The following is a 23599-nucleotide window of genomic DNA, read 5'->3' as shown; positions in this document are numbered from 1 at the left end:
ATGACCAAAACAATTCATTGTTAGATGGCAAGCTTACTGGAATGTGCCTCTACACATAGGTAGGTGTTAGAACACAGTACCAAATAAAAACATTTTAAAACATAGAACCAAATAAAAACATTTTTAAAATAAAGTAGACTATATTTTAACAGACAAAAAGGGACTAGATAGTAAGAGGAGTTATCCCTGAACCAGTTACCTGAGTTGTCAAACCATATATCATCAAAGCTATGATTATAATTAGTTAAAACAGGGGCAGCTAGGTGGCACAGTGGATAAAGCATAGGCCCTGGATTCAGGAGGACCTGAGTTCAAATCCAACCTCAGACACTTGACATTTACTAGCTGTGTGACCTTGGGCAAGTCACTAAACCCCCATTGCCCTGCAAAGAAAGAAAGAAAGAAAGAAAGAAAGAAAGAAAGAAAGAAAGAAAGAAAGAAAGAAAAGCAAAGAAAGAAAAACAAAGAAAAAACAAGAATGAGAAAAAGGCATGAAAGTGAACTGAAATAATCTAATCTTGAACTATTTAAACAAGTAAATGACAGTCAAAAATGGATAATGAACAACAGAGATATCAAGATCAACTATAAGAATTTTACATAGAAGTTAACTCAATGTAAATTAATTTGCTACTAAGCTTAAACAGCACAGAAAGCACAGCAGTCACCAAACATCTGACTTAACATATGAAGAGCAATTAGAATATGACTTCATTTTAAAAGTCCTATAATGAAGAATGGTGAGTTGTACTCAGGAACATGGTCTCATAGAGCAGAAGAAGCAGAGTAGGATAAAAGTTTGGCATGGTATCCAACTAAGCAAAGTCATCCAAAGTGCCTTAAAAATGAAAATGGAAGGAAAACAGAAGACAAATGGAAAAGATTTGTAACAGTTGTCATAAAAATGTTTTCTCCATCAACAACCGTGGAATCATCCTACACATATACTAACATCACAATATCGGGTGTGTTCACAGGAAAGAGAGAAATGACAAAGAGAACAAGGATGGGAAAATTGGGCAGCCAAGACCAAGTGTACATTGAGGAAACCTGTGCTAGAAATGACACAATTGTGAGGCCATTGAAGGATGGATAGCCAAGGTATCTGAGAGGAAGATACCAAAGCAATGGAAAAATCTGGAAACTTATTAATACTGAAAAAAGTAACCAAGAGAACATCAGTAACTACTGACTGTACATACCTTCTCTTCTAGTTATACAAAATCTTGATAAGAATCATCTACATGGGTCAGTCAGTCAAAAAACATTTATTAAATGCCTAATATGTGCCAGGCATTGTGTTAAGTGCTGAGGATACAAAAAGAGGCAAAAGACAGTCCCTGACCTCAAGGAGCTCATAATCTAATGGAGTCGAGAAGTATGACACAACACAAATTAAGAATATACTTAATAAGGGTTCAAGATTAAGCAGGATCTTGGCAAGTGGTCATCAACATTGGGCCACATCAATACCATAGCACAATTAATTGAAAGATGTATGGGATTTGGGATCCCACTGTGCCTACTGTTTGTACACAAACATTTGATCAAACAGAACAAAATATCATTTTACAGATCCTTTTGCAATAACAGGCTCCCCACCCAGACATTAAAATCATTCTAAAGATGACATGATCCTGTTCTATGACCCCATGTTCATAAATATCAGGCAAGGCACAAAAAAGGGGGATGTATTTTTGCCAAAACTACCACCATAATAGAGGAGGCTGAACATAAAGTCTAAATTGAAAAGGTGATATCTTCTGTTTGTGGACTTGATGCTGACTGCATCAAGTCTGGGATACTGCAGTCTTCTGGAAGAAATCTGTTATCTTTCAAAGGACTGTAGCCTAACCATCCAAAAAGGGAAGACCAAGTAGATGAAGAATGTCTACTGCCCAGTTTAAAACATGCATGTTGATGGCCAACTTATCCAACAGTATGTATCTTTGGGAAAGACTATACAGATGGGCAGATCCAAAGTCAACCAGTGGGATAGGGTTCTGGATTGCCAATAGGAAACTGCAAAGCTTATTTAATGTCTCCAAGCTTCCCATGAAAGCAAAGGCCCATCTTTTTAATACCAACATTCTACCAATATTACTGTCAGAAAATAAAATATGGGATACAAGGCTCCAAAGAATTAGATATGAATATCACACAGAGGACAATGGAGAGGTCCATGGTAGGTGTGAACAGGGCATAACTTATAACCAAAGGGGAATTCCAAAGAACAGGAGTAAAAGATGCCATCAACGAATCATATAATTGGGAAAGAACACGGGCTCGTCACATGGCAAAGGTAATGAATGATAGGTGAATAAAGTACTCAGCTGGTGCCCTCATGATATCAGAATTCAAGGAAGCACTTCAGAATGTTAGGTGGATTCACTATGGCCAATTTAAGGCAGTACAGATTATTATTTACACCAAAGGTATCAAACTCAGAAGCCCTGTAGACTCCCCAATGCAGTGTGAACCAGATTAAAATATTATTGAAAGCCTTTTTCAGCTTCTGACTTACAAGATGACCAGGAAAAGGAGGAACAACGAGCGCACCAAGAAGGGCCGCGGTCATATGCAGCCCATCTACTGCACCAACTGTGCTCCGCTAAGTGCCCAAGGACAAGGCCATCAAGAAGTTCATCATCCGCAACATCGTGGAAGCCGGGGCCATCAGGGACATCTCCGAGGCCAGTGTTTTCGACTCTTATGTGCTCCCCAAACTGTATGTGAAACTGCATTACTGTGTCAGCTGCACGATCCACAGCAAGGTAGTGAGGAATCGGTCTCGTGAGGCACGAAAGGATCAGACACCCCAACCCCGCTTCAGACCTGCTGGTGCTGCCCCCACTCCCTTCAAAGCCAATGTCAAGATCTGCCTATCAAAATTCCTGAACTAATCAGAGGAAAATAAAATGGTTGGTTTACCTTTAAAAAATGTTATTGAAGGGGCAGCTAGGTGGTGCAGTAGATAAAGCACTGTCCCTGGATTCAGGAGGACCTGAGTTCAAGTCCAGCCACAGACACTTGATAGCTATGTGACCCTGGGCAAGTCATTTAACCCTCCCTGCCCCGCCCAAAAATTATATTGGGAAATTTTTAACAAATGGTTTTCTAAGTCAATATGCGGCCAGCAGAGACCACTGATCCACACCACAGGAAGGAACTTCCAAGTCATTTTTTTCTCAAGGCAATACTATTGTAGCTGGGAGGGGGGTGTCATTTGACACAATACTTCCTCAGCAATGAATAAAGTATGATTTCTTTGGATGAGAACTGTTTGATGTTCTCCAGTGCAGCATTCCAGAGATCTGTACTATTTGACATTTTTATTAATAGTTAGGTCAAGGCATGCTTATCAAATTTGCAAATGGAAGAAACCTGGGAAGAAAACCTAACACACTAGGATCATAGAGTCAGTATTCAAAAAAGCTCAACTGCTAGAACACTGGACCAAATTGGATCAGATGAAATGCAATAGGGGTAAATGCACTGTCTTACACTTGAGTTTATCACATCAACTTCACAGGGACAAGACATGGGAAGCATTGCTGGAGAGTCAGGAGATCTTGGTGGATGAGAGACCCAAAAGGAGTCAGACATTGTGAAAGTACGGCCAAAGCAGGCTAATTCAATCTCAGGATGCATTAGGCACGTCATAATATTCAGTATGAAGACAGTACTGGTGTATTATTGCACTGCTCAGACCACATCTATCCAAAATATTTTCACTATTTCTGGAATACATCTTTCATCTCTGGAATTCCCACCATAAGACCCATGTATATCTGGCTGGCCTGAGCCATGCTTCACATTCCACCCCAGTCATTTTTCCCTCTCCCCTGCTTACCGTTGCACCCTCTAGACTTCCAGACTTTTTTATCCATCATACTAATATCCTGAAGACCAAAGACTATGTTCTCAGCTCTAGAATTCCTGGCTCTTCACTGTCTGACTTGCCAGTGTATCACATGACCCATATGTAAGTAGTTACACCACACATGAAATTCTACCACAGAGTCATCTGCCCTGCCTGCTTCTGTGCCCTATGACACTCCCTCCAGACTTTACTATCTTCCCTAGCACTGCACCTTCATAGGCCAGATGTCATGCTATCAAGGACTTATCCCTCTCACTTCTGAAATTCTTAGCACTGGGTAGTGCCATTCTAATTAGTGAGCATATAAAGTAACCCACAATATCCAGCCATTTCTAACCAAGCTTGACATTCTACCATTGTCATCTTTTGCCATCTAACCTGTCACACCATCTACCCTTCTACCCTTCCCTCTCTTTCATCTCTAATTTTCCAACTCTGTACCCATGATCGAATTAATATTGCTACTGGGAAAAGGGTCCATCAAACAATTCATCATCTCTAGGACTTCCAAAACAACTATTCCAAACTATCACTACCCTATGTATATTTTCTTCCCCTATTAAAATGTAAGTTCCCTGGGGGCAGAAATTGTTTCTCCTTTGTATTTGTATCTCCAGTAACTAATTAGTAATTATAATTAACATATTTCATTCATTCATGCCATATTTTGTGAAGACAAGTGATAAACGTGAGTGCTTAAAAAAAGCAACTAGGACAGTGAAGGGCCTTGGTTCATGTTATATGAAGTTGAGGTGAAGGAACTGAAGATGTTCCTGCAGAATAAGACTACGGAAGGTCATTATAACTGACGTCAAATATATGATGGACTGTTACAAGGAAGAGGGATTAAACATGTTACATTTGACACAGAAGGCAGAGCTAGGAAAAAAGTGGGGAAAAGTGCAAAAAGAACACATTTAGGCTTAATATAAGGAAAATTTGAATTACTAGATTAATCCAAAGGTGGAGCCCACTGCCTTAAGGAAGAAATGGCTTTCCACTCATTAAAAGTCTCAAAAATAAGGACTAGATAAGACTTGCATCTTGTATAGGAGATTCCTTTTCATACAAAACTTGATTAAATGGCCTCTAAGGCCCCCTTTAACTGAAATTTTGAAACTATAAACTATAAACTCTTTGAAGCATTCATTCCATCATAAAGTTAATTGTTAGTATGAGGTCAATGATGGACTTGCAACTATTCTTACTACATTCATGGAGATTCTCCCCCAGATAAATTATCTGAGGTCAAGTAAAGCTGAAGTTTTCCCAAAATACATTTTTTTAAAATAACCTCCACAGTAACAATTGTATGATGTGTAGCAAAGGTTTCACTCCGCCCAAAGACTTTCCCAATTCATTATAACCAAAGGGTTTCTTTCTCTAGTATGAAATCTCTTGTGGTCCTCCAGGTTTCTATTCTGTTTTAGTTAAGCCACATTCACCACATTAAATGTAATGCCTTCAGTATGAAAGCTCTGATTCATGGTAAGTTTGCTTTCTCATTAAGCCTTTTCCACATTTTGTACACTAACAGGGTTATCTTCATCATTGTCTCAAATTCCTTAAGTATTTCATTCTATTTGAAGGTTTTCCCATAGTCATTACACCAAAAATAAAGTTTCCTATAAATATCAAGGGTTTTGTGTGTATATTAAGATTTTGCTTCCAACAGAAGGCTTTCTCACATTCATTAGTCATAGGATTTCTGCCCAGTATGAATTCCACGTTTTAATTGGTAAACAGCACATATTAAATGACAAAGTTTTCACTGATTCCTTACATTCAAAGCATCTCTGTGCAGCAAAGTTTAGCCTCTGACTAAGCTACTATCCATTCCTTTTATTCGAAGCATTTCTTTCCAGTACAAATTTTCTCGTGTGTATTAAGGCTGTCCTTGTGCCTGAAGGCTTTCCTACATTCATTACATGAATATGGTTTTCCTCTAATATGAATTCTCTTGTGTGAATCAAGGTTTCCCTTCCACCTGAAAACTTTCCCACATTCATTACATTCATAGGGTTTCTCTCCAGTATGGATTCTCTCGTGTTGCATAAGGTATGAACTCCGCCTGAAGCCTTTCCCACATTCATTACATTTATAAGGTTTCTCTTCCGAATGACTTCTCTGATGTTTCAGAAGACCTGAACTGAATCTGAAGCCTTTTCCACAGTCAATACACTCAAAAGGTTTCTCTCCAGAATGAATTAGTTTATGTTCTTTAAGGCCAGAATTGGTATAGAAGGCTTTTCCACATTCATTACATTCAAAGGGCTTCTTTCCAGTATGAATGATCTTATGCATTTTAAGTTGTCCTTGCTGTGTAAAATCCTTGCCACATTCATTACATATGTAGGGTTTCTCTCCACTGTGGATTCTCTTATGTACATAAAAATTTGCCTTTGAACTGAAAGCTTTCCCACATTCATTACATTTATAAGGTTTCTCTCCTGTATGAATTCTTTGATGTTCAGTTAGATATTGTTTCCTGCAGTAAGCTTTCCCACATTCATTACATTTAAAGGGCTTCTTCCCAGTATGAATTATCTTGTGTATTTTAAGGTGTCTCTTCTGACTGTAGGCTTTCCCACATTCATTACATTTGTAGGGTTTCTCTCCAGTATGCATTTTTTCATGTTGACCTAGAGAATGTTTCCGGTTGAAGGCTTTCCCACATTCATTACATTTGTAGGGTTTCTCTCCAGTATGAATTCTTTGATGTTCAGTTAGATATTGTTTACTACAATAAGCTTTCCCACATTCATTACATTCAAAGGGATTCTTTCCACTATGAGTTATCTTATGCGTTTTAAGGTGTCTTGTCTGACCAAAGGCTTTCCCACATTCATTACATTTGTAGGGTTTCTCTCCAGTATGCATTTTTTCATGTTGGCCTAGGGAGTGTTTCCGGTTGAAGGCTTCCCCACATTCATTACATTTATAGGGTTTTTCTCCAGTATGAATTCTTTGATGTTCAGTTAAGTATTGTTTGCTGCAGTAAGCTTTCCCACACTGACTACAATCAAATGGCTTCTTCCCAGTATGAATTATATTATGTATTTTTAGGTGTCGCTTCTGACTAAAGGCTGTTCCACATTCCTTACATTTATAAGGTTTCTCACCAGTATGAATTCTTTGATGTTCTATTAAGTATTGCTTGCTGCAGTAAGCTTTCCCACATTGATCACATTCAAATGGTTTTTCTCCAGGATGAAGTCTTCCTAGTATATTACATTCATGAAGAAAATCTGGAGGGAGAAACCGGTATAAATATTCAATGTTGTCTGTGATGTAAGCAAAAGGGAAGCAAGACTTCAAAGTAAAAACAAAGAAAACTGAACAAAAAAGAGAGGAAACCTTCTGTATCTAAAAGTTGAAGAATGGAAGAATGTGAGCACAGAAGAGAAGGGAAAGAAGGACCCCTGAATGACCGGAAATAACTAAAAGGCATATAGCTCTTCCAAGAGAGTGGGGAATGTAACCTTTAAAGGAGAAACTCCTTACACTTTAAGGAACCATGTTCTAACTTCACATGTGCTGACAAGAGAAAGATCATTTGCTCAAAGTCAAAGGAAGAAGAGATAAATAGGGTTGATTAGAGATTTCCTGCTGAAGTGTACCAAGGAGGCCTGGCCATCTATTGATGACATTAGCTATAAAAAGAACTATTGGCTTAACCTGTGCATGTAATCTGAGAAGTACCAAACTCCCAATTCTGGCCAAATAAGATGATTACTACCCAATTCTAATGGTTTTTATAGGGACAAATGATATTTCCAAAAGACACCTAGAAAAGATAGCTAGGAATTATGAAGTCCTGGGTAAACACTACTCAGGAAGGGATGGTAAGGTTTTATTAACCTAGAAACTTGGAACGTTACCTAAAAAAAAAGGCTTTAAGGGGCAGCTAGGTGGTACAGTGGATAGAGTGCCGGCCCTGGAGTCAGGAGTACCTGAGTTCAAATCCGGCCTCAGACACTAGACACTTACTAGCTGTGTGACCCTGGGCAAGTCATTTAACCCCAACTGCCTCAAAAAAAAGGCTTTAAATTAAAGGGGCAAGACAAGAAGGAAAACAACTTCTGTAAATGTAAAAATCTAAATACCACAGAGAGCACCCACAATAACAGGAGGGAAAAAGTAGTAAACATAGCTACTAATCTGATTAGACAAAATCCAGCAATAAAGTTCATGGCTTCCGATGTTTCTATAAAGATGAATGAATACACAAAGTATGAGTAATAAGCAAAGGAACAAGAAAATCTGATGCAAGGAAATAAATCTCACCTCACAATTCAAATATCAATTTTTTTTCAAAAACTGGAAGAGTTGTTTATAAATTAAAAGCCAGTAAAACTACCTTCAATATCTGCTGAAATTCTAAAATGTGTTACTAAAGGGATGCTTTTGAAAATCTGGAAAAAGAAGCAATGATAGCAAAGAGTCAGCAAGATGTATCAATAACATATCACAGAAGACTACCCCATTTTCCTATTTTGACAATTATAGGACCAGTGGCAAGCAGCATAGAATAATGGTTAGCATACCAGTCTCAGAATTAGGAAGATACCAGGCAAGCCACTTGGCCTCTTACTACTCCAAGAAACTCCTGAATCCAAGTCACCAAAGAGTGACCAAAGACCTGCCAAGCTGCATTGTTATGTTTCTTCACAAGGAGCTATCTATATGGAAAGAAATCAAAAGTTGGGGGTCCCTTCCCCCAGAAAAACAGTTATAAACAGATCAGAGGAACACTGTTAGTAGTTTTCCTAGATTTTTCTAAAACATTTAACCAAGTCTCTCATGCTATTCCTATGGACAAGATAGATGTGCTAGACAGGTACCGTACCTGGGGTCAGAAAGACCAGAGTTAAAACTCAACATCAGACACTTCCTAGATGTGTGAGCCTCAGCCCATCACTTAACTTCTCTCAGCCATATTTTCTTCGTGTGTAACATAGGGATAATGATAGCACCTACCCCCCAGGTTGTTGAGAAGATCAAAGGAAGTAATAACTGTGAAGCCCTTTATAAACCCTAAAGTGCAACAGAAATGCTAATGCTAATGATGATGATGACAATGAAGAATAAGATAGAGGAGATGGAGGAGGAGGAAAGGGTGAATGATCAGGGCCAAAGATTATTAATTTATACGTCCATGTCGACTTAGGGAGTTCTTTAGTACAGAGGTGGAAAAAGTGAAGTAGCTCAGGAGATACACAAGATAATCCATTGGTGACTGGGAATTTTCTCTTAATATTTAGCTATACTAATATCTGATATACTGTACAAATGGACACTAGTGCCTTCACTCAATCTGGATGCCAAATGCCATAGTCTCATATGGCGTGTAAGGTACCTGAAGGAAGAACTGGATTTTCATGACGAGGAATTGATAGCACCACCATGAATCGTTCCCTTTCAGAGTACTGCAAGGTATCAGTTTACCTGTGTCAGGTCAAGCAGATTTGCAGATTATTTTACCTAATTTTAACTAAATTAACTTTCACAGGATAGACAAGAAGCTTAAAAAGATTTCTGCAAAGAAACCACAAATTAAAGGTAATGGTGACAGTGGAAACATACCTCTTCATAAGCTACACTGCAAGTTAAAAACAATCAGTGTCTAAGCAAATCTGCCAAGAAATTATCAAGATTATTTGAAATATTCATTTACAGCCACTATCATTAACTATGAACTCCCTTGAAATATTAGATGACAATATACAACCATCACAATTATCAAGGTATTTTAAAACTAAGCTTTTATTTTGCCAAAAATGATGTAGGTTTATCATTTTAACAACTCATATCTGCAAACATAAAAAGTCTTAGAAACAGAATTTTATAACCTGCATAATATTTTCCAAACAAAAAGTTCCAGTCAGTCTTAAAACCATTTGTTAAAAACATGAAAATACAAAGTCTGAATAGTTTACAATGGCAACTGACTGACATCCTGGTTGTTCCATGAACAACACCCTCCATCTCTCAGCTCTGGGCATTTTTCCTGGCTGTCCCCCATGCCTGGAATGCCCTCCCTTCTCTGCTAACTACTAACCTCCCTGGCTTCCTTTAAGGCTCAACTAAAATTTCACCTTCTATAGAAAGCCTTCCTCAATCCCTCTTAATTCCAGGGCCTTTTCTCTGTTCATTATTTCTTATGTATGCTGTATATAGCTTATATGTCCATGTGTATGTTATATATATACACACATGAATATATACATGTATGTACATATATACATATATATATGAATGAATGTGTGTATACACACACACACAGAGACATATATTTTTTGCTTGTTGTCTCTCCCATTATGTGGTTAGCTCCTTGAGAGCAGGGACTATCTTTTGCTCCTTTTTATATTTGCAAGACTTAGCACAGTGTCAGAATGTTATAGTAGGATAGGGCACAGATTGAAAGGAAGAAGAGTGGAAAGAGGGAGGCCAATCTTTTTTTTGCAACAAGGGTTAAGTGACTTGCCCAGGGTCACAGAGCTAGTTAAGTGTCAAGTGTCTGAGGCCAGATTTGAACTCAGATCCTCCTGAATCCAGGGCTGGTGCTTTATCCACTGTGCCATCTAGCTGCCCCCTTTTTTCTTTCTTTTTTTTTGCAGAAGGGAGGCCAATTATGCAGAATATTCTTCTAGTGCCAGTGAGTGATCAGGGTCCAAAGTAGGTTAGGGGCTTCCTAAGTGGAAGCAAGAGAACAGATGCATGAGAAGTTATGGAGATAGGACTGATAAGATTTTGCAACTCATTGACTGCAGGGGCTAACAGAGAAAAAGGGTCAGGTGTGGCACTGAGATTACAAAGCTGGGTCAATGGTGAAAAGAAGGATGGCAGTGCCCTTGACAGAAACAAGAAAATTCAGATAAGAGAGGTATGTCTATAAGGAAAGGTGGTGAGTTCCATTTTGGACATACTGACTCAGAGAGGCTGATGAAGAACCAGCAGGCAGCTGCAGATGTGTAGGGGACTAGAGCTGAGAAGAGATATTAAAACTGGAGATGTGGATCTGAGGGACATTGCATAGATAAGTCAGTCAATAAACATTTAAACACCTGTGCTGTGACAGGCACTGTGCTAAGTATATGTGAATCAATGAGAGCTAATGGAATCACAAAGGAAGAGAGTACCCAGAGAGACAGGAAAGGCCAAGCAAAGTCTCACCACTACATGAGCTCTCTGAAGAACAGAAAGGAATGGCATCCTTGAAGGGACACACAAGATGGATGAGAAAGAGTTGGGGAGACAAAGGAGATTAAAAGGACAGTAGTAAGATAGTTCTATATAGAGAAAGGGGACCAAGATGGTAAAGTGTCAAGAAAGGAAATCACCACATCTCAGACACGAGAGTGATCCAAGAGGACCTTTGAGCCCTGCTGGACCTGAGTAGGAGTCTCCCCTAACACAAGACTGAAAAACAGTCATCCAGGGGCAGCTAGGTGGTGCAGTGGATAAAGCACCGGCCCTGGATTCAGGAGGACCTGAGTTCAAATCTGGCCTCAGACACTTGACACTTACTAGCTGTGTGACCCTGGGCAAGTCACTTAACCCTCATTGCCCTGCAAAAAAAAAAAAAAAGAAGAAGAAAGAAAAAAAAAGAAAAAAGAAAGAAAAGCAACCATCCAGCTATTACCCAGACATCTCAAATGAGGGGCAGCCTCTCAGATACCTGGTTACTGGGAAGCTTTTCCTCACATCAGGCCTAAATCTTGTACATAACCAAGTCTGTGCTCCACAAGACCACTGATGAGAGGCCAACTGGAATCTCTGTGAAGGTCTCCACTGACAGAGAAACCACACTCTCTTTACCCCCCCCCCCACAATGTGCACTTACAGGCAGCTCTAATTAATGGATGCTGTCCCTCCATCAAAACAAAAACTTTCTCTGCACCATCCATGCTCTATTCCATGGTCTTTTCCCTCTGGGGCCAAGGAGGAGTTTGATTCCCCTTCCACAGGATGGCCCTTCCAATCCTTGGGAAGCAGGCATCTTATGCTCTACAGTCTTCTCTCCTTTGGGTGAGACAAACCCAGTTCACTCTGCCAATCCTCTTGCCATTCTAGCCCCTTGCCCCATTATGCTCCCACTCCTCCAATTTGTTCCTAATTTGTAGGAACCACACCCACATTACCAGACATGACCTGCCAAGAGGAGAGTATACACAGGAACTATCACAGTCTGAGCTAGACAGGTCCGCAGAAGCTCCAGCCTGTAACCAACCAAAAGTTCCCCCTACCAACAAATGGCATTGAGGGTCAGCCAAAGTTATGAAAGAGGATAAGACCAGAGAACATATCCTTTAATTTTAGGCAGAAGTAAGAGAAGCATCATGGCACAAGGGGCGGGTTCTGGACTCAGAAATAGAAAGCCTGGATTTGAGCCTCATCCTGCTGCTCCCAACCTAGAGACCGGGGGGCAAATCAAACCCTCACTGAGCCTCACTCAGCCTCTTCACCTATAACATGGTGAGACTAAAAAAAGCACTTAGTGAGTCATAAAGTACCATTAGTTTATAAGACTAGCATTAAAGAAGCCTGTGATAAGCTTAATCATGATTTCCCATGAAGCAGAGGGAAGAAAGGGCAGACTTCAGCACTGTAAGAAAGAACAAAAGCTGAAGGAAAGAGAGTGAGTATCGTGAGTGTGCAGGATTTGGGCAAAGAACAGATGAAATGGAAGGCTAGGGACAACCAATGGGCTTGAGCTTTTAAATGTGGGTGAGACTCTTCTATACCTGAGAGAGAAAGAAAGGACTGTGTAATGAGGGAGTGATCGAAGGGCAGAATATACCAAGAAGAGGCGGGAAAAGAGTGGATCTAGAAAACAGGCAGAGAAAAGCTGAGGAGGGGCAGCTGCTCCCAATCACACCCACCTATCCGGCTGCTTATCCCCCACTCACCTACAAAAATGCTTCCTGGGATTTTTCCCCCTGGAAACACTGGCGCTTCTCTTCTCACCAACTGGGAGATCATAGCCGCTTTAGATTCTGTAAGCCCTGTTCATGGGGAAATAATTAGAAAAGGACAAAGAACAGAAAGATAGCTCAGAAGTTCAATCTTTTTAAAGAACAATCATTTTAAAGAATCGATGCATCCAAGGAAGGCCTTTGGAAGGATGCCTTAGATTGTGTTCCCATCAAGCATGAGGATGGGGTGGGGTAGAGCCAACATGGCCAAGGAAAGGCGGTGACTCACCTGAGCCCTCCCTGAGACCACTCCAAATACCTTCGAATAATGACATAGGAGAATTCCTGGAGCAGCAGAACTCACAAAAGGGCAGGGTGAAATCATTTTCCAGCCAAAGACAACTTAGAAAATGGGGAAGAAAGGCCTATTGCACCTGAGTGAGAGTGGAGCGTAGGCCCTGCCAACACAGCCCCAGGCCCAGCAAACCAGGAGCAGGCCTTGGGAGCTACTGAATCAGCAGCAGCAGCAACTGCTTCTGGAACTCTTAGCCCACAGAGGGTAAAGGGATGGAACAATTAGCCAGAAGGAGATTAAAGGGGTCTTTTTACTAGCACTAAGGCAGGAATTTGTTGTTTTGCCCATACACAGACCCAGGCTGCAATCTTGGGTGGTAGTCCCAGGCTGGGGAGGAGTACTAGCACACCAAAATTTGCAGCCACAGTGGAGCTGAATGCTCCTCATACTTCCAGAGCAAAAAAGCAGGCCTGTGGTTGCCTGCAGACCAGAGGACAGGCCAGGAGAGTCGTAAATGTACCTTTCCTTAAATCATACCACCTTGGAAGAACTAAAGACTTACAAATCACAAGAAATGTCTCTGAAAAAAGCTATACAAATCTCCTGAAGCTTGGGACAATGCACCCTCCACCATGGAAGTAGTGCCCTACTTTAACAAAGAATTAAAAGTCAAGAAATAGACTGGGAAAATGAGCAAACAAAAACAATTATGACCATACAAAGTTACTATGGTGACAAAGAAGATCAAAATACACCCTCAGAAAAAGATAAAAAAGTCAAAGAAAAATATGAATTGGTCTGAGGCCAAAGAAGCTCTCAAAAAGGACTTTGAAAATAAAGTAAGAAAAAAATAAAGTAAGAGAGGTAGAGGAAAAATTGGGAAGAGAAATAATGGTGATACAAGAAAATCATGAAAAGAAAGTCAATAGCTTGGTAAAGTAGACACACACAAAAATCAAAGAAAATAACACTTTAAAAACAGACTAGGGCAAATGGTAAAAGAGTACAAAAAGCCAATGATGAAGAGAATATCTTAAAAAGCTGAATTGGCCAAATGGAAAAGGAGGCACAAAAGCTCACTGAAGAAAATAACTCCTTAAAAATTAGGATTGAACAAATGGAAGCTAATGGCTTTATAAGAAATCAAGAAACAATAAAACAAAACCAAAAGAATGAAAAAATAGAAGAAAAAGCATGAAGGAGAATGAGTGAAGGGGTTTCATTTGGGTTCCAAGAAAATACATTCATTTTTAACACACAGGAGGCTAGGAACTTTTCATGTCTTCAAGGGGCTCATTAGAACTTGAGTGCAGAATCTGACCAGGATAAGCATAGGGTAGGAGAGTTGTGGCTTCAGGGGTCAACACAGAAAAGCTTCTGATTTCCAAATGTACAAAGCAAATACACTTTATCTGGAAAAAGTAAGTAGAAATACTATATCTCCTCCACCAAAGGATTTGGGAATCTTTGGGGAATCTTCCCATGTTAAACATGCTCAGGTGAGTATCTCTGCATACCAAGTCAAAGCAAAGCACTTATGACTCCCCTCCAAATTTTAGAAAATGAGAATAACCTCCAATGGACAAATAACTCAGGAAAAAGAAGTCGTTCTTACCCAGGGAGACAAAGTTCTCATAGTTCTCCAGCATCACATCCCTGAAAAGGTCCTTCTGAGAAGGTTCCAACAGCCCCCATTCTTCATGGGTGAAGTCCACGGCCACATCTTGGAAGGTCAGAGATTTCTGAAAGATGAGAACATGTTCCTGTTCACCCAGCAACCAGCTCTCACATGGCACAGGAGGGAAGTATAAAGCTAGCAGAGGCCAAAGGAAACAAAGGCTTACCCCAAGCAAAGCATGCATTTCATTTTTCAAAATCACATAGCTTTCTATATTTCATATACATCTCACATCCCTCACTCACCACTGCTGATCACCACAGTATTACTCTGAAGGCAGACCACAAATGGAATGTCAGGAAATCTCCTGCTTCTCTCTCTCTCTCTCTCTCTCTCTCTCTCTCTCTCTCTCTCTCTCTCTCTCTCTCTCTCTCTCCCTCCCTCCCTTCCTCCCTCCTTTCTCTCCCATCCCCTCTCTCATTCTTTCTTCCTCTTCCCTTTCTTTATCCTTCTCTCTCCTTTCCTCCCTTACTTTCTCTCCCCATCTTTCTTTCCTTCTCTCTCCCCTTCTCTCCTCTCTTCTTCTCTCCTCCCTCTCTCTCCCTCCCTTCTTCCCTTTCTCTATGTTTTATCTTTCTCTTCCTCTCATTTCTCTTTCTTTTTCTCTCTCTTCCCTTACCCCCTCACAACTAATTTGAGCCTGTTCTCTCCCAAGCTATTACTTTATTTCCAAGTATCAATAACACAAAAATTCATTTCCCCCAGTACAAGGGGATTGTGGGGAGGAAATTAGTATTAAAGACTAGAATTTGGCCATCTCATCATGCCCACTCCATAAAACAATCCTTCTACAACTGTAGACTATAGGCCATTGAATTTGACTTTGATAACTGTCAATATGCTAAAATAGATCATTAAAGAGACAGTTGGGAAACATAGAAAGGGAACTGGTGACTACAAAGAGCTAGCATGGACTGTGAAAGACTTGAAATCAATTTAATGGTCAACCATTATTCAAAAGGACTGATAGTGATGCACCTAATATCAAAGAAGGGTGGACCCAAGATGCAGAATAAGATGCAGGTTTTCTGACACAGCCAATGTGCAAATCTGTTTTGTTCAGATTTGTAAGCATTATAACAGCTCTGATTTTTTGTTGTTTGTTTGTTTTCCCATGGAGGTGAAAGAGAAAGGGAAATATAATAGTGATAGGGATCAGGTAGCAAGAGAAAAAGGCATTAAGAAATCTTTATGAAAACAAATAAATAAAAAAAACAATGTAGAAAAAAGATAGGCCAGGAAAAATATCACAGACAGGCTATATAGGTTGAGCAAATTGTATTTTAACTTAAATTTTGAATTTAGTATGATTGAAAAGAAAATCAAGATATATGTAATAGAGATTCACAGTTTTAGGCATAATCCTCTTTTTCTGTTCTACTAGGCAGATGAAAATATCCATTTTATTTAGATTTATTAACTTTAGAATAAAAATATTTTTTAAAAAGAAAATTTGCCCTAAAAAGCAAAACAACAAAAACAACATCAAAGATTTGGCTGGATTTTATTAGGCTTCTTCAAGAGTATCAATTCATGCCAGACTAATCTCATTTACTTTTGGGTTTTTTTGTTTTGTTTTGTTTTGGTTTTGGTGAGGCAATTGGGGTTAAGTGACTTGCCCAGGGTCACACAGCTAGTAAGTGTTAAGTGTCTGAGGCCGGATTTGAACTCAGGTACTCCTGAATCCAGGGCCAGTGCTCTATCCACTGCACCATCTAGCTGCCCCAATCTCATTTACTTTTGTGAAAGAATTACTAAACTACTGGATGAAGGGAATGTCGTGGACATAGTTAACCTGTATTTTCTCAAAAACTTTTAATAAAGTATCTCATACCATTATGTGGAGAAAATATAGAGATATCATTAGATGATAACCCAATCAGATGAATTCAGAACCAGCTGAATGGCCAGATTCAAAGAAGAAATGTCAGTGGTTCATTGTCAAGGTAATGGGAGGTCTCCAGTAGAGCCCATAAGGGATCTGTGCCTGGCCTTGTGCTGTTTATGCTGTTTAATATTTTTTATCATCATCTTGGATAAAGGTATGCATGCTCATCAAATATGCACAGTGGAGGCTAGGGGGAGGGGGCTGGACATGGCTAACACAATGGATAACAGATTCAGGAATATGTATATATTATATATTCTATTATAATATAAAATTTTGTTGTTCAGTTGTTTCAGTCACGTCTGACTCTGTGACCCCATTTGGGGTTTTCTTGGCAAAGATACTAGAATGATTTGCCATTTCCTTCTTCAGCTTATTTTACAGATGCGGAAACTGAGGCAAACATAACTTTGTGACTTACATAGATAGGTGATAGATAGATAGGTAGATGGAGATATATAGATGATATTGATATAATGGGGCAGTTAGGTGGTGCAGTGGATAGAGTGCAGGGCCTAGAGTCAGGAAGACTCATCTTTCTAAGTTTAAATCTGGCCTTAGACAGTTACTAGCTGTGTAACTCTGGGTAAGTCACTTAATCCTATTTTCCTCAGTTTTCTCATCTATAAAATAAGCTGAAGGAAATGGCAAACCACTCTAGTATCTCTGCTAAGAAACCTCAAATGGGTCACAAAGAGTCAGACACAACTGAAAAATGACCCAAACAACAACAATATAATAAATAAAATATAGATATAAATATGTTTATATCATATTTATATTACATATATGTATGTATATAAAAACCTAAGGATAGGAATTCTGTCATATCTTTGCTTGCTTCATAGCATTTTGTGTGGTAAGGAGCAAACATTATGCTCAAAGAATGATTGGGAGGAAGGAGAGAGAGGGAAGGCTGTTGGCAAGTAGGACCAGTCTCAGAAGACTAAGTACCAGGGCATAAGAGGAAGGGAATGTGGGGAGATGTTGAGGAATCCAGGTTGGCATCCCAGGTCTACTGGTGAGCTACAGAAAGAAGCGTCAGCACCATAGATAGCTCCTGTATCACATTAGGTATCTGGATCAACTCCAACAATGCTGCAGTTCTGGGAGCCAAAAAATGAAGGTGAGGACAGACAGAATCTTCTAGGAGATAATGACTGATGCTCAGGTCCCTGGATGTGACTTCGTTTAGAAATGTAGGAAAAGAGAAAGAAGTATCCATACTTTTAGGAATGATATGGCATTTCAGAGGAGAAAGGAAAAAAATCACTCACCTGGGACCCAGCTATGAGGTTCCCAGAAGTCATTCTCACCTCCACCTTGACTATCACTTCTTGTCCAGAGTCCTGAAAAGACAGAATTGAAAAAGGAAAAAAAATTACCTGAGAGACTAATTCTGCCGGGCATCTCCCAAACTTCCTAGGATAGGATCATCTCCACACTATCTGGGTACAAGTTCCTTGGTCCTCCAGAGGGAAAGAACTCAATCCCAGCCAGGAACAGGCCCATATTCTCCTAGTCAGAGGGAAGGGTCACAGACATGAATGTCTTGGACCCTGACACTCTCCCTCAGCTCCTGAGGAGTTTGAAGGGACAGAGCTCCAGTAAGGGGAATTAGGAGACCTGAATTGAATTCCCCAATGTGCTCCTGATACCAAGTATGTAAGTCAAGCTCTCTACGTAACACAGTCATTAAATTATTGACATACTATGTGAAGAATCCATTTACTGAAGTTTGCAGGCAGCTCTCTGCCTGGATGAGGAAAGACATAATGAAAATTACTAATGGGGAGTCCTAGTTATGGAGAAGTATGAAGGTGGCTAGAAAGCACCTAGCTAACTTTGATATGTTCAAATCAGAGGAATTCCTTCCCCAGAGTATTGAAAGAATGTGTCGCTGTGATTGCCAAGCTTCCTATAAGCTTTGAAAGACTTGATTACCACAGACCAAAGTCTGATTTCTAAAATAGATAGGAAACTGACACCAATATTTTAACACCAACAGCCATTCACCAATAGATAAGCAATCAAAGAATAACAACGGTTTTCAAAAGAATTTGTGAGAAAATAATGGGATTTGGCAGATGCCCAGGAACCCCACCTGAAGACTGATTTGGAATTGATTGAATTGGATGAGACTGACTTGAGAACCTACTTAAGGTTGATTAAATCAATACCGCCACCTGGCCAGTCCTGAATGGGGTGTTGTTCTCAGAGGCTATGGACTACGACATCAACACCAAACCACCCTCAACCAATCAGCTTGAAGGACCTCCCCTTCTGGGGGAGGGGGACAGGAAGTAGGAGGTGAGGTTGGCTCCCTGAGTCTGCCCTTTTCGTTCCAGGACTTCAGGCTGGTGGCAGAGAGAGGGGAAAGGAGATGGGCTTTTCTTGCTTTACTTTCTATACTCCATGTGTTCTCTTTACTCTTTAATAAATGCTTAATGCCAAAACTGGTGCTGACATTTCTAGCTTACAAGTAAACCTTAGCTAGTTCTCCCCCCATACTAGGGGTAGAAACAAGGCAAGCACACATTGGATTTTAAACGTCACAAATTACAAACCATACTTGACCACATAAAAACATGGTCCAAATCACTGAGCATAAGAGAAATGCATATTATATAAAACAGCTCTTGGGTTCCATTCCATACCATGACAACTGACAAAGAAGGCAAAATGTGGGAACAGTCAACAACGGGGTAGCTGTGGGAAGACAGACCACTGATACACACAGTAAGTAGAAGTGGTCTAGCCATTCTGGATTTCAGTTTGCAATTATGCAAGAAGAATAATCCAACTATACCTGACCTTTGACCAATAAATCCCTCTATGGGGCATATATACCCTAGTATATGACCCAGGAAGTTCCAGATGGAAACAAAGATCCAATATCTATAAAACTATTCATGGTAGCCCTCTTTGTAGTTCCAAAGGGCTGGAAAACAAAAGGGTACGCATGCATGAGGGAGTGGCTGAAAAAAATCTATGAAATGTAGAATTAATGGAATTGAATATTATTGTGCAATAATAAAAGTATTATTGTACAATAAATTTTAAAAGCTAGCATTTATTTAACACTAGGATTTTCAAATCACTTTACATAGTTTTTTATCTGATGCTCACAACAATCTTGGGAGGTGGCTATTATTATTCCTGTTTTACAGATGAAGAAAATGAGGACAAGATAGCCAACCAGGTTGTGAGGTGGATAAAGTGTCAGACTTGGAGACAGGAAGACCTGAGTTTGAAACTTGCCTCATGATCTTTTAAAATATTTATTTTTTTATAGTGTTGTGGTTTTTTGAGGCCATTGGGGTTAAGCGACTTGCACACGGTCACACGGCTAGTAAGTGTTAAGTATCTGAGGCTGGATTTGAACTCAGGTCCTCCTGAATCCAGGGCCAGTGCTTTATCCACTGCACCACCTAGCTGCCCCCAAAATATTTATTTATTTGTTTGTTTGTTTATTTGATTAAATAAAAGAACATTTTTATTTATAGTTTTGAGTTCCAAATTTTATCCTCCATCCTTCCCTACCCTTCCCTGAAGCAGTAAGCAATCAGATACGTGTTATACATGTGCAATTATGTAAAACACTGCCATATTAGTCATTTTGTACAAGAAAACTTGAATAAAAGAAAAAACAAATGTGAAAAATAGCATGCTTCAGTCTGTGTTCCATCAATATCAGTTCTTTCTTTGGAGGTGGATAGTATGTTTCATCATTAGTCCTTTGAGATTGTCTTGGATCGTTGTATTGTTGAGAATAGTTAAGTCATTCACAATTCTTCATCAAACAATATTACTGTCACTGTGCATAATGTTCTGGTTCTTCTCACTTCACTATATATCAGTTCATACAAGTCTTTCCAGGCCTTTCTGAAATCACCCTGTTTGTCATTTCTTATAGCACAATGATATTCCATCATTATCATATACCACAACTTGTTAAGCCGTTCCCCAGTTGATGGGCATTCCTTTGATTTCCAATTCTTAGCCACCACAAAAAGAGCTGCTAGAAATATTTTTGTACAAATAGGTCTTTTTCTCTTTTGGGGATATCTTTGGTATATAAACCTAGCGGTGGTATTGCTGGATCAAAGGGCATGCACAGTTTTATAGCCCTTTGTTGCCTCTTGCTCTTACCAGCTACATGACCCTGGGTTTACCATCTCTATACCTCGGTTTGCTAATCTGTCAAGAAAATGAACTTTGAAAGACTTAAGAACTCTGATCACTGCAATAACCAACTATTATTCTTGAGAACCAGTGACAAAGCACCTGAAAGAGGTGTTGATGAGGTCAAATTGGAGAATGAGACCTACATTTTTTAACACAATGTGAAAGTTTGTTTTGATTGATGATGTGTTATTTGTTGGAATGATTTTGTTTTTCTTGTTTTTTAACTTTGGAGAAGGAGGCTTGAGAGGAGAAGCATACTAGCAATAAGGTTGTTTTAAAAAAAAGTGAGTGAAGCTTTTTTAATGCACAGAAGAAAATAAGAGAAAGGCCAAAAGAAAATACAGACAAGTAAGAAAGCTTTGAAAAGTTACATATTAGAATTTGTATATAATAAAGATTTATGATTTCATTATAAGCCTTATTTCATTCTACTTTGTATATGTTTTGCAGGGCAATGAGGGTTAAGTGACTTGCCCAAGGTCACACAGCTAGTAAATGTCAAGTGTCTGAGGCCAGATTTGAACTCAGGTACTCCTGAATCCAGGGCTGGTGCTTTATCCACTGCTCCACCTAGCTGCTCCCTTCCTTTGTATATGGAAATGCTGATTGTGTGTGTTGTTAAGTTTAGAATTTTTAAAAAGACAAAAACTGCTAGGAAAAACTGTAAATCAAGTCTAGCAGAAATGGGAGTTAGGCCAACATTTCACACCATATAAAAGAAAAATTAACTAAAGAAGAGGTGAAGGAGTTACCTTTGCCAATAACGGCTCAGGAAATCATTATTTTTTGTTGACTTTTACTGACATTTTTTGTTTTTACCTCCCCTGCATTTTCCGATAAATCCCTTCCTCATTCTGAGCATTATCAGTACTAGGCATCCACTTTTCCTTGTCTACCTGTTCTCCTCCCCATCTGTCCCACCCCCATCTCATCCTGGAGTCCTGGACCTTCCCACCCTCTCCCCAGTTCTGCCTTATCAGTGTCCTGCTCACCTTCCCTTAGACTATGATCTCCCAGTAAGTCCAGGATCCAGCTCAGTGCCTTGGGCCCACAAATCTCCAGGTCCAGCATCTGAAGCCCCAGAAGATGGTTCACCCATCCCTTCAGGCTCTCTGGAACAGACTTTTCTTTGGGGGGGGGGGCAGGGCAATGAGGGTTAAGTGACTTGCCCAGGATCACACAGCTAGTAAGTGTCAAGTGTGTGAGGCTGGATTTGAACTCGGGTCCTCCTGAATCCAGGGCAAGTGCTCTATCCACTGCGCCACCTAGCTGACCCTCTGAAACAGACCTTTGACTTCCCTTCCTTCAAAACTCTGCTCAAATACACCTTCTTTCCACCTGATCCTCCAGCTACAAGTGCCCTTCCCCTCCCCTCAAAATTACTCTGTATTTATTTTATATACATCATGTATTTATGTATGGAGCTGTTATCTCCCTTCCCCTTATAGCACTGGGCTTGGGGCCAGAAAGACCTGAGTTCAAATATGCCCTTAAACACTTTCTGTGTGAGACAAGGGATAGATCATGGGCCCTGGAGTCTGGAAGACTCATCTTCCTGAGTTTAAATCTGGATTCATTGTTGTTTTTGTTTGTCCTTTGTTCTCAAAGAGAACCATGACAAATGTCATGACTTCAAGTAAATTGTATTTAAGGGAGGGAGGGCTATGCAAGGTCACCAACCTCACTCTCACCTCCAGAGCATCTGGGTCCAGTGGCAAGATATATATCAGGATGACTGGAGATGGCCCTGAATGTTTGAGGCAAATGGGGTTAAGTGACTTGCTCAGGGTCACACAGCTAGTAAGTGTCAAGTGTTTGAGGATGTATTTGAACTCAGGTCCCCCTGAATCCAGGGCCAGTGCTCTATCCACTGCGCCACCAAACTGCCCTAAATGTGGCCTCAGACACTTCCTACCTGTGTGATCCTGGGCAAGTCACTGAACCCTGTTTGCTTCAGTTTCCTCATCTGTAAAATGATCTGGAAAAGGAAATGGCAAACCACCTCAGTATCTCTATAACCTGGGGCAAGACACTTAACCTCCGCCTGCCTCAGTATCTCTGCCAAGAAAACCCCAAACGTGGGGATCTAGGACTAACAGAGAACTTTTTTTAAAAAACTTCGTGCCCCCAGGGTCTATCTTGGTTGTCCTGAGTACAAAGAACCCCTGGAAGAGAAGACTTCCTCCCACAACAGGGGTTTGGCTGAAAGCCCTGAACAAGCTGCCCTCACTCCCTGCCCACTGTGAGATCTTGCTTTGCAGCTTCTCAAAGATGAAACCCAATCTCCAGCCTCTGAGCCTTTGCACGGGCCGTGCCCCCTGCCGAGAATGCTCTCCCTCCTCATCTTCACCCCCTGGCTTTGTGTGGAAGCTGGACGTCCTGCACCCAAGATCCCACAGGTGGTGTGTGACATGGGGAGGATCCGAACCCACGGCCAATTCTCTTTCCACTGTAACATCCTACCTCTTGGGGTCCAACCCCTCCCCTTTCGATTAACAGAGAAGGAAACTGAGGAAGGGCCCTGCCTTTCCCCTAGCCCCAACCCCCCCCACCCACCCCCCCCCCGCCAGCAGCAGATGGGGCTAAGGCCAGACCCCCACCCCCACCCCACTCCCACACACCTACATACATATCCCAGACATTCACTCACCTGCAGCTGTGTAGGCGTGGAGTGGCCAAATTCTGGAATAGCTGAAACCTCCCCTGGCTGGTTCACATTGAGCTCTGAACTACAATTCCCAAAATCCAT

At 40.4% G+C, this 23599-nt stretch overlaps 1 protein-coding gene and 1 pseudogene across 1 annotated transcript in view; one reads left to right on the top strand and one right to left on the bottom strand.

The window, feature by feature from the left end:
• The window catches only part of LOC122739518 (zinc finger protein 2 homolog), a 57812-nt gene extending 34213 nt beyond the window's left edge, over window positions 1-23599 (bottom strand). The window contains exons 1-3 of the mRNA XM_043981241.1: window positions 23501-23599; window positions 17940-18011; window positions 14712-14838 (exon numbers count right to left, since the gene is read on the bottom strand). Of these exons, the coding sequence (XP_043837176.1) occupies window positions 14712-14838; window positions 17940-18011; window positions 23501-23599 (298 nt within the window). The remainder of the gene's footprint in view (window positions 1-14711; window positions 14839-17939; window positions 18012-23500) is intronic.
• LOC122740208 lies at window positions 622-3009 on the top strand (annotated as a pseudogene).

This window comes from Dromiciops gliroides, chromosome 2 (genome assembly GCF_019393635.1).
Source record: "Dromiciops gliroides isolate mDroGli1 chromosome 2, mDroGli1.pri, whole genome shotgun sequence".
Taxonomy (NCBI): Eukaryota; Metazoa; Chordata; class Mammalia; order Microbiotheria; family Microbiotheriidae; genus Dromiciops; species Dromiciops gliroides.
Note: the sequence above shows the minus strand (reverse complement) of the source record. Positions and strands in the feature narration are given on the sequence as shown.